The sequence below is a fragment of the Equus quagga genome, chromosome 10 (assembly GCF_021613505.1).
Source record: "Equus quagga isolate Etosha38 chromosome 10, UCLA_HA_Equagga_1.0, whole genome shotgun sequence".
Classification (NCBI taxonomy): Eukaryota; Metazoa; Chordata; class Mammalia; order Perissodactyla; family Equidae; genus Equus; species Equus quagga.
Window position 1 is genome coordinate 30,846,840 of NC_060276.1, and position 21,127 is coordinate 30,867,966.

The 21,127-nt window shown below is 37.5% G+C and overlaps 1 protein-coding gene across 1 annotated transcript; it reads right to left on the reverse strand.

Annotated features, from left to right (window-relative positions):
* Window positions 1–1,315: 1,315 nt before the first annotated feature.
* On the reverse strand, window positions 1,316–2,435 carry AGTR2 (angiotensin II receptor type 2). The gene has a single exon (XM_046672544.1). The coding sequence runs from the start codon at window positions 2,402–2,404 to the stop codon at window positions 1,316–1,318; it is 1,089 nt and encodes a 362-aa protein (XP_046528500.1). The 5' UTR covers window positions 2,405–2,435.
* Between the last annotated feature and the right edge of the window lie 18,692 nt (window positions 2,436–21,127).

Genomic DNA, 21,127 nt, shown 5'->3' on the forward strand with positions numbered 1-21,127 from the left:
TCTAAAACTAGCAATCATGCTCTAAGTAAACTCTAGGTAACTCAGTCAGTTTCAGGTACTCCTTTAACTTAGGAGTTCTAATAGTGTTGAGAAGGAGATCTATAGACCAGCAACTGGTTTCAAAGAGTCCCACAGCATCCTATAAATTCTGGAACAAACAGCATCCATAGATATATGTTAAGACTGCCCTATAGTCTATATTTTCAAAGCCACATTGCAGTGCCCTGACAAGAAGGATTTTTGCATGACACCAAACTTGTCATTTGCTGATCTCTTTGTCCTCCTTGAGCATCAAAATTCTGTTCTGGCATAACTTTTCCTATGCCAGTTAAAGGTTTATTACAAGTTAAAGAGTTATAGAAGCCACCCAGATATTTTGGGAAGCAATTCAGAACCAAAGCATCAATAATAAAAGTCAAGTCAACTTATTATATATCAAAGCACCACATCCAAAAGGTCAAGGATGTAAAAAGTGACCTTTACATTTTATAACACTACACAGTGTTTAGTTATTGTTATCAAAAAATTAACAGAGAACATAGAAACCTTTAAACAACAGTTAAAATGGATAGACAGTTTTAAAAAGTGCTTATTCAGAGTTTAGTGAACACAATATTTGTTAATTATATATCTATGTTACTATACATTTTACTTTCAATAACTGTAAAAATAAGCTAAAATGTAGGAGTACACGTGATCTTATCTATATTCCTAGCCCTACTCAATATGTAGCTATATCTTAAATATAAACCTATGCTCAAGTGAAATGTAAAAGGATTATTATTTATAATATTTTTTAAAGTAGAAGGCATGTGGCTAGAGCCTGAATAATCTGGTACCAATCTATTGTAGTAAAGTTCACTTAGAAGTGCTCATGTCTCTTAGCATGACGCCTTGTAAATAATGCAACAAGTTAAGAGACTGGCCTTGGTTCAAGAAGAAAGCCTGATGAAAATGAATATAAAAATCAGTAAACAAAAACTCCAGCATTTGTCAAGGAGAAATCTGAAACCCCAAATCACAATTCACAATTTGTTATTAATTATAATTTGAGATCAACCCCTAGTTACTTCTAGGTTATGAATATGTCTCCCCAATGACAGTCTTGTACTGATAGATCAGAAAAAAAAATAGGCAATTCCTGAACGTCACTGGAGGATAAAACTTACAGTTACATTTGGTTCCCTGTTCTAGAAGAGTGAGAAAAGATTACATTAAGGGAAAAAAACATTATTTTACTGAAGCCATTAAAAGATAATTCAAGGGGACCTCAAACCAAGTAGCCGTGTTGATAACATGCATTCCACTCTCATGTTTAAGACACAAAGGTCTCCATTTCTCTAAGGGAACTGCTCTTTCGGCACGACACTCTCTCTCTCTTGCCTTGGAGCCAAGTAATTGGAACCCTAAACATACGGCGGAGCTTCTGTTGGAACCGGTTTCCAACAAAACAATACAAAAAGGGATTAATGCAGCTGTTGGTGAATCCCAGGAGGATGGCAAAAGGAAGTGCCAGGTCAATGACTGCTATAACTTCACAGCTATTAACGACACCCATCCAGGCCAGAGCATCCAGGAAGGTCAGAACATGGAAGGGAAGCCAACAAATGATGAACGCCAGAACAACAGCAGCTGCCATCTTCAGGACTTGGTCACGGGTTATTCTGTTCTTCCCATAGCTATTGGTCTTCAGTAAGTGTTTTCTGATTCCGAAATAGCACGTTGCTATGAATATTAAAGGAATAATAAAACCAAGGATATTTTTCATTAAGGCAATCCCAGCTGACCATTGAGCATATTTCTCAGGTGGGAAAGCCATAATGCAAGCATTCACTCCTAAGTATTCAATGGTTCTGACATCTCGGAAATAAAACGTTGGCAATGAAGACAGACAGGCCATACACCAAACAAGGGGAACTATATAAGATGCTTGCCAGGGATTTCTTCTTTGAGACAGAAAGGGATAGATGACAGACTGGTACCTATCAACACTCATACAAGTGATAAAAAAAATACTCGCAAACATGTTCAGGGTCAGGAAAGAACCAAAAACTTTACACATCATAGGTCCAAAGAGCCAGTCATATCTGTAAGAATAATAGGTTGCCCAGAGAGGAAGAGTAGCCAGAAGCAGTAAGTCAGCCACAGCCAGATTGAAGATGTAAATGCTGGAAACCTTCTTAGGACCCTTTTGACAACAAAACAATGTAACCACGATAGTATTGACAAGAAACCCAATCACAAAAATAATGTAGTAGAGAACAGGAATTGCATCTAAATGCTTATCTGATGGCTTATGTGAGCAGTTAAAGGCAGACTCATTGCCAGAGATGGTCACAAGCCCAAAATGAAGACTGCTGGTAATGTTTCTGCTGATGGTGGCAAGAGTGAAGTTGCCCTTCATGTTGAAATGTCAGCAGCACCTAATTCTTACACCTTCTGTGGAAAAAAGAAAATGGGACTCTCAGAAGACATACTGAGTTTAGGATTTCATTGAGTCATTAGCATTTTGAAAGTTTGTAGAAAGCAAAAAAGGTGAGTGATTATAGAAAAAATTACAAAACAGAACCTTGCCATGTGAAATAAGAATGAATTTTACTTCTTGAAGAAAAGAGAATTTTCTCAGTAGTACCAACATATTAAGACATTTCAGCATCAGAGATGGAAAATTCTAAACAAAACTACATTTTGCCCATCTTTTCTATCATATTTTCAAAAGGTTTAAGGAAAATTAATAAATCAAAAGGTTAGCCAGGATAGGAAATGTGTGAAACAAATAAGAATGAACCAAAAAATGAGAAAAGTTAATATTTCAAAACACTTGAGCACATATCTCAGTCTGTATACTTTCTAGAAACCACACTGCTGCTTGCTATTGCATAGAGAAATGTCTTTTTCAAGTAACTAATTATACACAAATCATTACAGCTATGGAAAATGTAAATAATATAAGCTATGGAAAAAATAAATCTACAAAAGATTGAAAGAGAACATGCAAAAGGAACGTATTGGGATGGGGGATTATGGCTGGGTTTTACTAATTAAAAATAATTCCTTTGGTTCTACTTTTCCATTGTTTTCACAATAATAATGTAATTAAGAGGAAGTTATGAAATATGCATATTTCTAAAAGTCTCCTGTTCACATTTTAATAGAGACTACTAGTTTTAGATACAAATATTTAAGTTTAATCCATTTTAAAGAAAATCCACTTATTTTTCAACTATTAAAAGGAAAAGAAAAAAACAGCCAAACCTGATTTAGGGTCAGGTAGAAATAGTTTTGATTGCTCAGTGAAATAAGAATTGAACATCAATGATTAATCATGATATAACTGTACCATTTTTCTTTTGCTATCTTTTCAGTTTAACACAACTAAGTAGTAACATTGCTACATGGCTCTCAAGTGTTATAATTAATGTTCAGGTTTTTATGATACTGTTTTTTTTAGTAGCAACATTATTTTAAAACAAAAGAAAATTAGCTGAAGATAAACACAGTCAGGGAAAGACTATTCTTTTAGATAGTTTCAAAAATACATACAAATAAACTACTCAATGAAAAACCTAGCCACAAAAGAATCTCTTAATAAACAGCAAAGTTACCATTTTTGTCTAAAGCTCATTCTCTCATAATCTTGACCTAACAAATTAACATGAAAGAATCTAAAATAAACCCACTTGAAGACTTACTGGTTGTTGGAGATTAAACCTTAGTTATCATAAATCAGCATGCCTAGTTTCTAAGTGCACCCCTGTAAGAGAAACAGCAGTTAAATAATTTAGGAGTTTTGCAAAATACAGTGTTAAAATACAGGAAAAGGGAAAGTTCATCCATTAAAAATATTTTTATTTAATGTATGTTCTACTTTCCAAATAGAGTATATATAAATTGTGCAGACCTACCTTAAAAATTCAAGCTGAAGAATGCTTTGAATTCTGTGCTTATTCGTTCCCTTAGTCTCAGGGATGTAATAGCACCAGATCTCTGGTTTCCTTCTTATATATTCGGTCTGTCCACTGGGAGCCTTCAACCTACATAATTCTAGGGCTGACTTATGAACACTTGCCAGCTTTCCAGAGGTTTTTTTTTTTTTTTTGGCTGCGGAACATTAATCTGAAATTCTCACTGTCTCCAATCATAACAGCTCATTCAAATAAATCTAAAACAAAAAAAAAATGAAGTTTCCACAAATGTGTTAGAGAATTTCAAACTCAGTGGCTTACTTTAAAAGAAGAATATAATTATTTGCAGGATTTCTTCTTTTTTTCCCCCTAATACTGGCATTCTAAAACAAGTTAAAGAGTGGAGACTAGAGAATTTATTCTAGTCGCAGAGTCTTTGTCCACCAAAATCTTTTGCAACCTTTATTATTTTTTGAAATTTTTGCCCCCGCTTATTAAAGAACAGTAGCAACTTTACTTGAAGCCTACAATTTCTCACATCTCTTCCCTTCTTTAAGCAATTTTTGTTGGCTTTTTGCTGGAGGGGTGGTAATAGAAGGGATATAATTTTCCTGTCCTGAAAAAGAGGTATTAACATTTAGTGTCTCCTTTCTTAGGTCTCTGTCATACTTGTGGTCTAAATACAAAGCACACAAGATAAAGAAGAATTAGGCAGCTACCGAAGTCTAGATCATGGTTGGTTTTTCTTTTTGTAAGGGTGAGTGTGATCAACCTTACACAATCAGTCCAGTAGAAGCAAGAGTGACAAAAGGCACAAGGATGAGAACAAGGATGGTAGTGACAATACTAGCTGACAATAAATGCTATGTGCCAAACACTGTGCTAAGCGCTTTCTACTCAATAATTTAATAGAGAGGCATAGTAGAGCATACTGGAAGGTACACGGCCTCTGGGATCCAACTACGTGGCTTCACAAGATCAGCAAACCACTTATTAATTCTATGACCTTGGCCAAGATACTTGTTTCTTCGTGTCTCAGTTTTCTCATCTGAGAAATGGGGATGATGTTAATTACTTACATCGTGGAGTTATGAAATTTAAATGAGCTAATATATTTAAAGTGCTTAAAACTATGCCTAGAACACAGTAGGTGCTGGTATATACTATAATAGTACTTCCATTTTATAGATCAGGAAACTAGGGTTCACAGAGTTTATATCACTTTCCTGAGGTCACATAGCTATTAAATAAGGACATTTGAATTTAAAGCAAGGCAATCTAATGTCAGAGCCGACACTCTTAACCTCCACACTATGGCAGGGAGCACTAGCTGGTCCTTTAATCTCACCCTTAGTCTTGGAAAAAGAAAACATGCAATATTTACAGGAAGCCACTGCTCACCATTCATAAGCTGTTACAAAAGCGCTAAAAAGGGGAAAGACTTTAAAGGATTGTTCAATGGGAGAAAATATTTCTCTTAACTTTATTCCCAAAATGGAGACCACAGGGAGGTGAAATGTGTGACCGGATAGTTTACTACAGTGAGGACAGAAAACCAGAGAACCCAGGACACTTAAATGGGTATAAGGATTCCAGTTATTTCTATGGATCGTGTTTTTCTGATAGCAGTGAGAAGGTGCCTATCCATGCTTCCAGCTGTTGGTGGAGGGGGGCAGGTTCTGAGCCAGTAACCTAAGTCACCAGTCCAGTAGAAGGAGAGCAAGGATGAAGAAGTGAGGGTGAGGGACAGAAGGCAAAATTACAAATGACATGAGACAAAGCAGATGGCTTTTGACATTTGTCTGTTTCTCCATTAATATTGAAGTCAATCCTACAGCACACAGGCAGATGGGAACAGTAAGAAGAGGCGACCGTTGCCTGAAAAATATAGTAGGATTCAAAGGTTTGCACAACCCCATTTTAATGTTTCTTTTGGTAGACTGGGTTTGAACATTGAGAAAGTGCTCCTAATATGCATACACACCATTTTATTAAATCTTGAAATATTTTCCTTCTGTGCTCTGGACAGATTCAGGTTGAGGCTCTGTCCAAATGATGGAAAACCTATGTTTTGGAAACAAATGAGCGGGCACATATGGTTATCGGCAGGAGAGTTGAAATGGGAACTGGTTTCACTCTCTGTTTAAGCCTGGTTTCTCCCTCCATTTCAAATGTTTGTTTTTGCCACATACAGGGGAATTTTCCAGGCCAGAACCTCCTGAGTGGTCACGATGGGTCAGATTCCCACCCTGCTCTATTTCTAGCCCCCTCTCATGCCCCTTGCAAAGACAGCCAGGAGGTGAGCTATAAAGTTCTGAGAACAAACTGCAGGCCGGCCTCCAGGAGACCCAGCTTTGAACACCCCCAAGGAGCGGGAGACCTTGTCTAGAGCTTTTGTCCTTCATTACAGTAAGTTCTGACGTAAATAAAGTTTAAAGAGGCACACATTTCCCAGAAGATTAAAAAGATATTTGCTCTGTTTCTTCATAATTTTAGGAGTAAAAATTTTCACAAGTCAAAGGAAAACTTTGTAACTGCAGGGAAGTAAGGGAAAAGAGAAAAAAAAAAAGAACAATAATATTGACACCACTTGAAGCAAGAAAATACAGCATATTATTGATTCAGCAGAGGACTCCAAGTTAAGCCAACAGGGTAAATACGTTTGAGAGTCAAATAAATGTCAGTCATGGGAAGCAGAACAACATAAAAAAATTCACTCTCCTGGGGGCACAGGGTAATTTTTCTGCTAAAAGATTGACTTAAAAAGCCTCAGGTCGTTTGAATAAATTAAGAAGTTCTTCAGGACAAGTGCAGTTTGGTTAGCAAAATAAAGAATAGTAAACCACATTAAACTAAATTTTTTCCTAGTGAATACCTGTTATTTATTGTGAGATTACTTAACAGTAAAATTTAAAGGACTAGGTTTAAAAAAAAAAAAAGCATGCTCTTGAGGGGAATTTCTCCTCTGCTAGAAGGATACAGGGTTCAGAAAAAATTTTATTTGTTCCTCTCACCCCCACTTACACACACAAATGAGATTTGAAGGAGAAAAGGAATTATTAAATGCAAAAGTCTGGATATACGTGTCCAGGTTACAAAGGTGAGGATTAGAGGTACAAATCATGGAACTATTAAACCTATATGGGCCTTCCTTTTTAATTTAAGGTTTTCAGAGTCATTTTAATTTTTTCCCACCTTGACCACCTCTCTGAGTCCCTGTCCAGACCGCCAGCATTTCCACTTTTCCTAACTTCAACAGACACACACACACACACACACACACACACGCTCAAATACCGTACATACTTAATATGAATCTTTCCTCAATTCACTTACCCACAGGGAAGCCTTACTTTAATTGCCACTAGACTTTTTCAAACCTAGGAGTCCCTAAAAGGAGAATAGTTAAGAGATTATGCATTATTGATACCTCTTTGCAGATTCTTTAGTTTCCAGTATAACGAGAATAGGAACGTCAGGATGAAAGCAAGTGAGAAAAAACATAAGGTCTTCTATTCAGAGCTAACAATCAGATAGACCATTTTGTAGAAACCAGCCTAAAAATTCAGTAAAATGGCCAACATGAGTGATTATTTGCAACAAATTAACTGTCTGCCTAGGCATCACAGAGAGATTGCTGAGAGGACTATTAAATCAGTTAACAAGATGGAATCCATGCAGGGAAATGAGAAGATGTCTGACTCAGTACATTCCTGAGACCAGTTGCTTCCAGCTGAATCGGGTCCCAAGAACATAAGGAGAAGAAAGAGTTCCAATTCCCTTTGCCCTAAAGGCACCTGCGGGCCTGAGCATCATGTTCAGACCAGGATCACACAGAAGGCACCCTAGTTCTACCAAATAGCATCCCAATGCTACGTATCCCAACTGGTTGAAAAATAAAAAATGGAAAATTTTCTATACTTTTGTTTCATATTCAAAATATCAGCTAACCGATCTGACTTTTTCCCCTACTCATCTGACTAAATTGATTATGTAGAGTATCAGAATACGCCACCTCACAACATGCCACTTTGGTGTAAAGACAATCAAGAAGAAGCAGTTACAAGAAAAACTCTCTGCCCTCCCCCTGTTTGCCTAAAAGCAGGATGCAAATTTGTAAATGTGTCTCCCTTTCTTTTACCAGGAAGGACAAGACTCTTAATGATCAGGAGAGAACTTTAGATTCTTGTCCGCCCAGAGATGAGCACCAGGAGGCATCTACATAACAAATCTTACTAAATAATCCTTATCTTCTATTAGTCTCCCCCATATATTTACCTTCCCACAGTTTACCACTCTAAACGCCTAAACCCCCTTTTTTTGTTGTTAAAGATTTTATTTTTCCTTTTTCTCCCCAAAGCCCCCAGGTACATAGTTGTATATATTTTTTTAGTCGTGGGTCCTTCTAGTTGTGGCATGTGGGATGCCACCTCAGCATGGCTTGATGAGCAGTGCCATGTCCATGCAGAGGATCCAAACCAGCGAAACCCTGCGCCGCAGAAGCAGAGCGCGCAAACTTAATCACTGGGCCACCCGGCCAGCCCCCAATCCCCTTTTTTTTTGTCCTGTCACTTTGCTACAAATTTATTGTTCTTTGTTAAGATGCTATAGAAGCCCAGGTTCTGCCCACCCCTTTGAGTTACTCATCACTGAGTTCTCCCAAGTGTATACACAATACACATGTTAATAAACTCTGTTTTTTCTACTTCATCTGTCTTTTGTCAGTTAATTTTGCAGCCCCAGCCACTGAACCTAAGAGCGTAGAAGAATTTTTTCCTCTCCTACAATTAGCTTGACTAAATTATCCAAAATGATCAACTAATTAAATTAACCAAAGCAACCAGTTGTCTTGGCAATATTTAAACACCATTGTTAGGTAATGAGGATGTTCCGAAAAGGTATGTGCCAGGTTGGATCTCTCATTGGCTGGTGGATCAACAAATCATTAAGTCTAGAGTTTGGTCCTCAGGCTTCAGGTCCAGAAACTGAATTTTCTCAGCATACCCAGGCTTTCAGCAATGGACTCATGCCAACAGAATTCTCACAAAACTGATATACCACATTGATTGCTAATGTATTATTTTACAATAGGGATATACTACTTTGCAATGGCCATAAAGCTTGTGTTCCTTATCTAAAGCACCCTCTTTATCTCCTTCCCAATATCAATAAAGAAAGGAAATCTGGCTTGGTGACTACGCAATCAGACCAGGAAAGCTGGTAACTAATGGGGAGCATATTGCACTTCAGTTCTAGGAAATTCCATAGCAGAGATTTATCATTCTGGAAGCCAAATTGATGAGTCCACCAAAGCCTTCTCTCTCCTAGTTTTGCCTGTCTGAACCATAATTTCTGGTAGTCACCCAATTCTATTGATATATTATTTTAGATATTACTATTACTGATGAAGCTATAGTCAAGTCCCCGCTCCAGGCAGCCTAAAAGCTCTTGTTTGATTAATTAGACAAACTCTCAAAGTTGGAGAATGGGGCTGGGTGGAAGAAATGCCTCATCGTTTGCATCTACAACAAAGAGAGGGAAAGAGGCAAAATAACCTCTCTCCAAAACTGGCCATCAGTTCAGAGAAAATAATGAGAACAAACGGTTACTTGGCTCTGTTCAAGGGGCTCATTTGCCCCAATCTCCCCCTCAGGCCCACAAAAGGACAGCAAAACAATAAAACATTGTACAGCTTCAGATATATTTTGGGTTTGAGGTATAAAACAACTTAATATTAGAAGACAGAACAAGATGAGGAAGCTTGGGGAGAAGGTTCTGCGAGTATTCGGGGGTCTTTACTCCAAGGAAATGATAAACAGGAGACTCATCATTGAGAATTCTGAGACTGCTTGAGCTTTTAGATATTTATCCTACAGATATTTGGATTCATGGTGTTCAATATGGATTTGTAAAATCTATAACTGAAAGCAGAATTTTTATTGTAAATAATTTCCAATGTATCCCCCCAAAATAGTTCATGTTCAGATATCTAGAAGTTGAAGAAATTCCTTTCTGTTATGTTATTGTATATTATTTCAGTATTAACACTCGTGTTTTATATTAGTCCTATTATATATTGGTCATATGATTGAAATTATTCAACTTTTATTTATTTTTTAAATTGAAATATAATTCATATACCGTAAAATTTACCCAGTTAAAATGTATAGTTTAGTGAGTTTTAGTATATTCACAAAGTTGTGCAATTATGATGATATATGTCTCGAACATTTCATCGTCTCTAAAAGAAACCTAATATCCATTAGCAGTCACTCCCCAGCCACCCTTCTCCCCAGCCTCTATTCTCCTTTTATTTTAAGCTTAAAAGATGAGCTGTAGCCTAGAAATCCAAAAGACATTTTCTAGAGAAAAACATAACAAATCAATACATAAATGAATGGACTTCAAGAACAACACTGCATTACTATTTTCATTGTGCTTTCGTTATTTTCAGTGGCATGAATCTGTGGCCCCACAGGTTGCAGTAAGCTAAACACTCATTCAGTGAACGTTTAGTACCGTTAGTGTAAGTTTACTTCCCCCAACTGTATACATTCTTGTTGAGTTATTTGTACTAAACTCCCAGTCAGAAGGTTTCTTTGGCAAAAGAATAAATGTCATGTAAATAGCCTTCAGGGTTGATTCCATCTCAAGGTCCCCAACCTTTCTGCAAAGAGAAGTCACTTTTCATTTCACCAGACATGAAATCCCCCGGGGGTTGTTAGGAGGTGCTGATGTTAAAGAACGTGAACAGAGTACAAGAGAGGGCACCAGGCACTGTGCTGGGCACTCGACACACATTTCACGTATACTTCTCTACGATCCCAAGAGACAGTTATCATCTTTCTTCTATAAATGAGGAGAAATTAAGAGACTGAAGCACAAAAGGGTTAAATAACTTGCCCAAGGTCAAACAGTTAGTAAATTACAGAACCGAGGCTCAAACCCCAGCCATTATTTCCATTACCATTCTGTTAAATATGAGGCACAAGATGAATTAACTTCCCCAATTCAAGAGGGACTTCTAAGCATTCTGGAAATCTCTGGGTTAAAGTCAATTTGAAAAATGTTTTAAAACATTATCAGGATAACTCAGCAAATGAGAATAATTGGTAGATATAACATATTTAGAGCAAATCTCACAGGTGAAATGTAACAAGAAGATTTTTCTTTACTGACTCTTAAAGGTAAATGCCGCAGCTAAGATGAAGTCAATATGGTGAAAAGAGCTTGAATTACAACAGTTTAGGTCTTTGTTTATATAATTTAATTGACTGTACAAATCTTTTCTGAGTACTGGGAAAGCTTTTCAAAGAAATCTAAAACTGTATAAATATATAAAATAAAAAAATAACACACACATAACTTGTCCTACACTTTCAAAATAAATTTCTTTTTTTCTGTCAGATTGTAAATTTCTAAAAATCTTTATTTTTTCCCTTGAAATTTTGCCAAATATCTGAGAAGCTCCAGAGCCTACAGGCACTCCTATGGAAAACTTATGATGAATGATAGAGTTTAAGAGAAATGTGAGCTCCATTAAGTATCCAGCTAGCCAACCTAATAATGCCTTCCCACCGTGCAAGGCGGCAAACTCCAGGCAGGAAAAGACCATGGAAGACATGGGCGAGGAGGATCCAAGTCCATTGATTCAGTTGTCAAAAGTAAATCTTTGAAAATAGTCAATTGATTTGGGCCAGTATGTTAATTATGGCAGTTCTGTGCTTGTTTGGAGGTTCAAGCATAGAAGCTAGAGAGGAGAATGGTGCTGCTCTCTCTGGGTAGGAAGTACATGGAGAATGAAGGAATGAAAGGATTATCCTCTTCACCAGCCAATTGGGCCAAATATGGTGAGTACTGGAAAAGTTTGGTTCAACATTTTATAATGCTTGCCCTCTGTGTGCTCTTGTAGGATGCTATTGACATTATCCACACCATCTTTATAGCCTGACCTTCATTGAGGCACTCTTTTTTTTTTTTGCTGAGGAAGATTCACCCTAAGCTAACCTCTGTTGCCAATCGTCCTCTATTTTGTATGTGGGCCACCACCACAGCATGGCCACTGATGAGTGGTATAGGTCTGTGCCTGGGATCGGAACCCAGGCCACCAAAGTGGAGCATGCCAAACATAACCACTAGGCAAACAGGGTTGGCCTGAGGCACTCATTTTTTAAACAAATATCTTCTCAAGGCCTACCCTGTATCAGGCCTTGGGCCAGGGGCAGAAAATACAGAGATAAATAAAACCTGCCCCTGGTTTCCAGGAGCTTCCAGTCTAATTTATTTCAAAGAATAAACATTTCGTAATAATTTCTTTCTCTTTTGACTTTGTTAATACGAGCAAGGGGGAGTTCTTAAGGAGATAAGCAAAGAGGAAAGAAAAATGAGGCTCACTCGTCCTCTAGAGTGTTTTCTACCAGCAGAGAGGAGCAAAAGCACTGTCTTTCAGAATCCACAGTAGACTGATGGCTATTGGGAGACTGACGCTGGTAATATAGTGCGAATTTGCCAGTGGTAGAGTTCTTTCTGTCTCTCAGTCTCTCTCTCTCATCCCCTTTCTTCTCACTGCCCTTCCCCTCCCTCTCTCTCATTTCTCTTTCAGCAATTCATCTTCACTTTTGTCCTTGTTACTGTTTTTGTAACTTGTGTTGGGCAGACTGAAATGACAAACATATTTTTCCACGTGTTACATATTCAAAGTGATAAGCACACCATGGCCATCATTGGTTTCAAGGACCAGACAGTACAAATAAACAACATATGGAGCCCGTGAGCAGATCAAGGTAAGAATGTGGTCGATAGTCACAGAGGCTGACCTGGAAGGAACAGCATAGTTGTGCTATGGGTTTATAGGAACTTAGGTTATATTACCACTCCAAATGGATTTAAGCATCCAACTGCTGATGAATCTATGTTCACAGATTAAAAATAAATGAATAAACGGTGTTTTGAAATATGTTCCACCAAGTGCACTTTAAAAGATTTAAATGTATCCATCTATTTTTACCCACTTTTAGTCATATAGCACAGTAGTTAAAAACGTCAACCCTGGAGTCAGATGGACCTAGGGTTGGGCCCTGTTCTACCATTTACTAACCGTGTGACCTTGGATAAGTTACTTCACATCTCTGAGTTCCAGGTTTCTTGTCTGGGTTATTGTAAAGATTAAACGACATGATGCATAGAAAGCATTTAGTATGGTACTTGAAATATAGTATATTCAATGAATATTTGCCATTGGGATTAAACCACTGTTATTACTTGTCAAAAGCAAGTAAGCCAATAAATTCACAAGTAAATAAGTAAATATATTATTCTGTGTTGCTTTATACTAAAACAAGATAAATACAGTTTTGCATAAGATACATGGCAGCATAAATAAAATATTTTCTAGAGATTAAGCAATTCATGTTCGTGTTTCTGCAAATGTAAAATGGGAAGAATAACAGTACCTCCTCATAGGTCGCTGTGAGATTGTGTGAAATACTGTGTATATAGAGTGCACAGAGCAGGCGCTAAGCAAGTGGTAGCATCTTGCACCTCGTTGCTATTGTTGCTGCGGTTCTTCTTCTTGTGATGCTGCTTAAAATTAATAATAATACCTATGATTATTAAACATAGCCATTATTATTAATAATTATCTAAAACTGCGTAAACTGTTCCTGTCATGTTCTCTGACTTCTAAACAAAGTAACAAACTAAAGTATGGCCTAGTAATGCCTAATGAAACGTTTAGAATGAAAGGCACAGCTTATGTAGACAGTAATAAATAAATGTCAGATCATGTCACTCCTCTGTTCAAAACTCCCCAGTGGCTTCTCCTCTCTCGACACAGCTCACAAGGCCTTACATGATATAATCTGCATCCTCCCAACCCACGTACACACCACCATCACCACTACTTCTAAGACCTCAGCTCCTGCCTCTTTCTCCCAGTTTACTCGGCTCCAGTCACACTGGCTTCCCGGGCATGCCTCCCATTCCCCAAGCACACTCTGCCCTCAAGGCCTTCACAAATGCTATCCCCTCTAGGTGAAACTTTCCTCCCCCAGATAGCCATATGCCCTACTCCCTTACTTCTTTTACATCTCTGCTCAAATATCATCTTATTAAAGAAGCTTTTCCATCCCTCTTTAGCTAAAATACTCCCATACTCTGCTTTTTCTTACATCATAGCTCTTAGCATCATCTGACATGGCATTCACACACACACACACACACACACACACACACATGCACATATGCCTATAGTTATATTTGTTTACTGACTTCTCATACAAGAAAGTAATTCTTATTAACAAGAACTTTGCCTCTTTGGTTCATTGATGAATCCTTAGTCCTAGAGCCAAATCTAACACAATATAGGAGCTCAATAAATATTTGTGGAATGAACAACTGTCACTTAAATAATTTGTTCTTTAACTGGAAGTACTTTGTTTCAATTTGAAACAAAGGGCCTGATGGAAAATTCTCATATAGGTTACACCTAGATTTCTGACAACTCTCTATTCAAAAATGTATCCCAGGGGCACGTCCAGTGGCGTAGCAGTTAAGTTTGAGAGCTCCGCTTTGGCAGCCCAGGGTTCACCAGTTCAAATCCTGGACACAGAACTATGCACCACTTATCAAGCCACACCGTGGCAGGCTTCCACATATACAGTAGAGGAAGATGAGCACAGATGTTAGCTCAGGGCCAGTCTTCCTCAAAAAAAAAAAAATATGTATCCCAGTGGCCGGCCTCATGATGTAGTGGTTAAGTTTCGCACACGCCACTTCAATGGCCCAGGTTCACAGATTTGGACCCCAGGCACAGACCTACACAACTCATCAGCCATGCTGTGGTAGCAATCCATAGATAAAGTAAAGGAAGATTGGAACAGATGTTAGCTCCGGGTTAATCTTCCTCAGCAAAAAAAAGTATCTCAAATACAGATTTTTTGAAACTGCTATGGATCTAAAGATTTCTTTCCTGTTTGTTTTCACTGTTGTTGTTGTTCCTAGGTTCAAAATAATGCCACTTGTTATGGAAAACATTTGTCATGATTGTGCTTTGGTATATTAACATTTCAAAGTCTATCTAGAGTCATGTAATTGAAATGCAATCTGAAGCACTCCTTTGCTAAATAAATTTATCAGCTATAGGGCACAGAGCTGTATTTGTACTATTCAAATTTTAGGTCATACCAATTACAGTATTAAAAATGGATTTTAATTATTCAACTACCAATAAAAGACATAAAACCTTATGTTATGGACTGTTTGGCAAAATTCCTAATTGTTCTTTTTTTTTTTTTAAAGATTGGCACCTGAGCTAACATCTGTTGCCAATCTTCTGTTTTTTCTTCTTCTTCTTCTTCTCCCCCAAACCGCCCAGTACATAGTTGTATATTCTAGTTGTAGGTCCTTCTGGTTGTGCTATGTGGGATGGCACCTCAGCATGGCCTGATGAGCGGTGCCATGTCCATGCCCAGGATCTGAACCAGTGAAATCCTGGGCCACCAAAGTAGAGTGCACGAACTTAACTACTGGCCATGGGGCCAGTCCCTGTTCTTACTGACTAAGGAAAATTGCTTAATATCTATGCCCCAAGGCAGAATCAAGCCACATAATTTCTAAACTACAATATCTATGTCATCTGATGTTGAATATAAAAGCCAAGGACCTCCATCAACTCGCTTATTCACTCATTCAAAAAGCATTTCTTGGGCATCTATTTTTATGTATTGGACACTGTGCCAAGCTCTAGAGTGTGACACAAAAATGACCCTGGGCTGGCCCAGGGGTGTAGTGGTTAAGTTCGTCCGCTCTGCTTCAGCAGCCCAGGGTTCCCAGGTTCAGATCCCAGGTACGGACGTAGCACCACTCATCAATCCATGCTGTGGCAGCATCCCATATAAAATAGAGGAAGATTGGTACAGATGTTAGCTCAGCAGCAATCTTCCTCCAGTAAAAATTGGAAGATTGGCAACAGATGTTAGCTCAGGGCCACTCTTCCTCAAAAGAAAAAAAATGACCAAGAAGGTCTCAGCCTTTAGAAGAAAGTCTAAATTGATTGAGGAAGATTACTACAAATATCAGCACTCAACATGCATGCAAAGTGTGGAAGGAACACTAACTCTGGTTAAGCAAAGGTTTCAAAGAGGAAGAAACTTTGAGCCAAGTCATGAAGAATTGGTAGAAGATAAATTAGGGAGGAAAAAAGGGATTAAACAGAAGGATGCAAAGGTGGGGACGTACAAACTGAGATGGACTTTTGAAGGAAGGAGAAGAGATTTGGTGGAACAGAGTAGAGGCCTCTGTTTCTCAAACTGAGATCTGACTATCATCTGCTTTGCTTGCAAAATTCTCCGATCCTGGAGGCCACTGTCAGACTTCAAGAGATACGACCCAAGAACCTACAGTTTTTAACGAGCTTCTGACCTAATTCTGATGCACACTAAATGTAAAGACCAGGTGTATGGCACGGTTGAGGTTGGAGGAGAGACGAGAAAGTAGGAGTAGAGAACAATAAGCTGGAAAATATGTCAAAACATTATTATAAAGGACCTTTATAACCCTACTTTGGAGTTTAGATTTCATCTACTCATGATAGGGAAGTTTTAGGCAGAAAACTAGCATAATCAGCTCCTTTTTTAAAAGAAATGATCAGACAACAATGGGCAGGGTGAGTGGGTGTGAAAGAAATTAGAACTGTGTGAACCTGTTAGGATGTTTGGTGTAAAATTCCACACTCCATGCTCCTCATCGACCTCAAATATGACTTGAAATTCATCATAAAAGAAGAGTTTGAAAAGAACTATGGTCATGGCATGTACAGAATTTGTTGTTTAGTTTGAAGGAAAGGCTGGTTAGGTTAATAATCCACTTGCTGTCATTTTTTAAAAATGTATGACATTTTCTCCTGTTAAACTGCAATCTGTAGAAAAGCAGTGTTGATGTGTGGAAATACATTGATTTTAGTTTGCATTTGGATTTATTTTGTGAACATAATTGACCACAAATAACTTCTGATTTACATTTTCTATTGATGACTCTTTAAGGCTAACCACGGTGTGAAGGTACCTCTGGGAAGTTTGAGAGAAACAGTTTGCTTTTCCTCTCTAGGTTGATCCACTTCTACTGGCTAAAATCCTCAGACTTTGTATTTACGACGTTCCTTTTAAAAGGTATTGTTCAGGGCAATGTTATGCAGTAAAAGAGGTAACCATCATGGTTACTTCTATTCACACAAGCACATGCAAAGTTTTTGATTATGCTAATTGATTGAGATATTAATACCACTGCTAATATAACTGTGTTAATAATAGCTACCATTTCTTCAGTACTTACTGTGTGCTAGGATCTGTACTAAGCAAGCACATTACAAACACCATGGTCTCTCATTTAACCCTCAAAACACTTTGAGGCAGGAACTAGTATGAGTCCCTCTTTACAGGAAACTGAAATAATTTGACCAATGTCACTCAGCTGATAAGTGACAAACACAGGATTGGCACTCAGGTCAGCCTGCCTCAAGAAATGGCATTCTTAACTCCCATGCTCTACCATCTTGGCTCAGTTTAACTGTATCCAGTTTTCTTTATAGATGTATTACGATGATAATGAGTCATCGCCATGCTTCTTCCATTCAGATGTTCTAAGACATCAAAAGATCTTGGGATCCTGACTTCCAAAGGTCCAAGGATTTGGGATTTCCCTGGAGACTACCTTAGCCTATTAAGAGTTATTCTCCAAAAATATATGCAAACTTTAATTTCCAGTAAGTGTCCTAAATTACTTCATGTATGTGTTCCTTCTCTAGGAATACCCTGTGTCAAAAGGAAAAGCCTGCTCCCTCCTCCCTTTAAATCACTGCTGACATGGAGCGTTCTCTAAGAGAACCATGGTCCACACAGACAGCATCTCAGAATTCAAGATATTAGGGAAGGAGAGCAGATTTTTGATGCCAGTCTTAGCTATAGGGATATTGAGTGTTCACTTTTCCTCATCGTAATAGTAATAGTAAAGGTACTTTACCTTAATGTTTTTCAAATTCTGTCACATCTGTTATCTTACTCAATACTCACAAAACAAAGTGGGCAAGATAGAAATTATCTCCATTTTTACACAGAAACTAACACTCAAGGGCAGTTAAGTGATTTGGTCAAGGTCTTATGGCTGGCGAGCCTCCTGCCCCTATTCCAGTGTTCATCCAGCCTATTTAGTATTTCTGAACAGTGCAATTTTTTACAAAGAATATGATAGACAATTCACACAAAGGGAAATAACAATAATAAATGTTGTTCATTAAATCAGTCCCCAAGTCAGGATTTTTACATGCCACATATACGACCATCAAAAAACTCTTGCACAGCACGTGTTGTTGCACACATTTTTCAGCTGAGATAGCAAAGCTAGAAGTGGCGGAGTTGAAATTTAAAACCAGATCTGTTTGGATCCAAAGCCCATGGTCTTTCCACTAAGTGAAAAGAGTAAATGAATACAAAAAAGTGTTTGTACTCCCTAATAATCAAATAAATGCCAATTAAAGCAAGCTTGGATTTCCATTTTTTCAGCTTAAAATAATAGTCAAAAAATAACACTCCAAACTGATTTTATTAATCAGTGGTAGAATTAATAACTTCCACATTTTTGGAAAGCAATATGACCATACTTAGTAAAACTCAATTATTCCACTCTTAATAATGTATCCCAGGGAAATAATTCATCAGAAACAAGAATATATACATGAAGAAGGCCACTGTAGCATAATATATAACAAAAACTGGAAAGTACTAACAGTGTTTCAATATGGTACTACTATTACAATATTGATATAATGAAATGTTATTACTAAAAAGCTATGTAGAGAGTAAGAAAATGTTTAAGTATTTTGTTAAAATAGGGTAACACAAAATTGCATCTACTGGGTAGCCACCTGAAAAAATGATACTAAATCAAGTTGGATCCCTAATTCCCAATTTAAACCAAAACAAATTCCAGATGAATGAAAAATTTAAACATAAAAAGAAAAGTATAAAAAAAATAAGGAAAGGCCTTTCTAAGCATAATGCAAAATTCAGAAGCCATCAAATGAAAAACTAATAAAGTTAACTACCTAAATGTCTTAAAATTCTGCATGGCAAGAAAATACTGTTAAAAAGTCAAAAGAAAATTACACACTGGGAAAATAGATATATGCAATACACATGACAAAGGGCTAATTTCCTTAACATATAAAGACCTCCTGTAAGTCAATAAGAAAAAGGTAAACAAACCAATAGAAACAGAGGAAAGACATGAACAGAGAGTTCACAGAAATGGAAAAAATAAATGCAATTAAACAAATTAAAAAATGGTCAAATTCACTCATTATTAGAGAATCACAAATCAAAATTACAAGGAGATACCATTTCTCAACTATAACATTTGAGATTTTTTTAATGTTTGATAATATACTACATTGGTGAGAATGTGCAGAATTGAGCACTCACATACATTGTTGATGAGAGTCTAAATTGGTGTCATTGCTATAGAGGAAGATTTAGCAATGATGTCTACATCCTTTGTGCCAACAAATTATCCTATGGATCTATTTGCATATAGGTGCAAAGAAGTATGTACAAGGATATTCATTATAGCATTGTTTATAACAAAAAATTTAAAAGAATCTAAGTATTCACCTATAGGAGAGAGTTAAATTGCAAGATACAGTCAGCCCTCTGTATCCACAGATGCACAATTCGCAGACATGGAGGGCCAACTAAGGAACTTGAGCACCTCCAGATTTGAGTGTCTGTGGGGGGTCCTGGAAGCAATCTCCCATGGATACTGAGGGACAACTGTATTCATATAATGGAATACTATGCATCTCTTAAAAAGAACAAAGAATGCTGTATTGTGATATGAAACCATTTCCAAGATAAATTATTAACTGAAAAATACATGGTGCAGATACTTCTGGTTTCTGGCCCAGCATATAATGACCTTGGAAGTTGTCACTTCATTCTAACAATTAATAAAAATCTGAATAAACTGAAAAATCAACAGCTTTTCTTAGATCTGTCAGAGAAGTCAGGGCAAACCACTGCCACCAAAATTAGAGAGGCAGACAGGCAGATAGAGGAATCACAACTTACTGGCACAGAAACCTGCAAGCAGACACCCCCATGGGAACCAGTACCAGGGGTAGGAAAACAAACTGCAATTGATGAATTGCTGGAGACTTAATGTGAATACCTCTGACAGTTGAAAAGCCCAGGGAGGGCCAAGTCATAGGGAGGTCTCCACACTTTTATGAGTTTTACCTCTGAGAGTTCTATCAGGTTCTCACAATGAATATCAGAGAAAAATCCCCATGTGTTTCCTTAAGGAGAAGGGAAAATGTAACCATTATAAAATACATCAGAACATTTTGCTCTTTTTAACAAGACCTGCCCTCAAGGGAAACTATTTTACAGAGCCTAACATCATGGGGTTCTATCAGAGCCTAACTGACCTGGAGGAAGGGAAATAGCCAACTCCAGCACACTCCCTCTGTCCTGTCCCACTTAAGGAGAGGCTAAAACTGAGAAACAAAGTTCACAGCCCAGGAGCACTGGCTCAATAAAAGACTGAAACCTAATCATAGGACCATAGCATGCTTTCTCTCCTTCTCACACCTCACCACCGCATCATCTTACCACAAGTCTATTTATCAGAGTTCCTTTTGCACGGTATATTACGTCCAGCTTTCAATAAAAAAATTACAAGGCATACTAAAAGACAAAAAACATAGTATGAAGAGACAGAGCAAGCGTCAAAACTATACTCAGATATGGCAGGGATGTTGAAATTATTAGACTGGGATTTTAAAACAACTATGACTAATATGCTAAGGGCCCTAATGCAAAAAGTAGACAATATGAAAGAACAGATTGGTAATGTAAAGAGAAAGATGGAAATTCTAAGAACCAAAAAGAAATACTAGAGATCAAAAACACTGTAACAAAAATGAAGAATGCCTTTCATGGGTTCTCTAGTAGAGTGGACACAGCTGAGGAAAGAATTTCTGAGCTTGAGGATATGTCAACAGAAACTTCCAAAACTGAAAATTAAAGAAAAAAATACTGAAAAAAAAAGACCCAGAATGTAATATCCAAGAACAGTGGGACAACTACAAAAGGTGAAACTTACTCATAATGGAAATATCAGAAGGAAAAGAAAGAGAGAAAGAAACAGAATAAATATTTTCAGCAATAAGG

Coding starts and splice junctions, on each gene's coding strand:
- AGTR2 (XM_046672544.1), bottom strand. CDS start 2,404: ATGAAGGGCAACTTCACTCTTGCCACCATCAGCAGAAACATTACCAGC.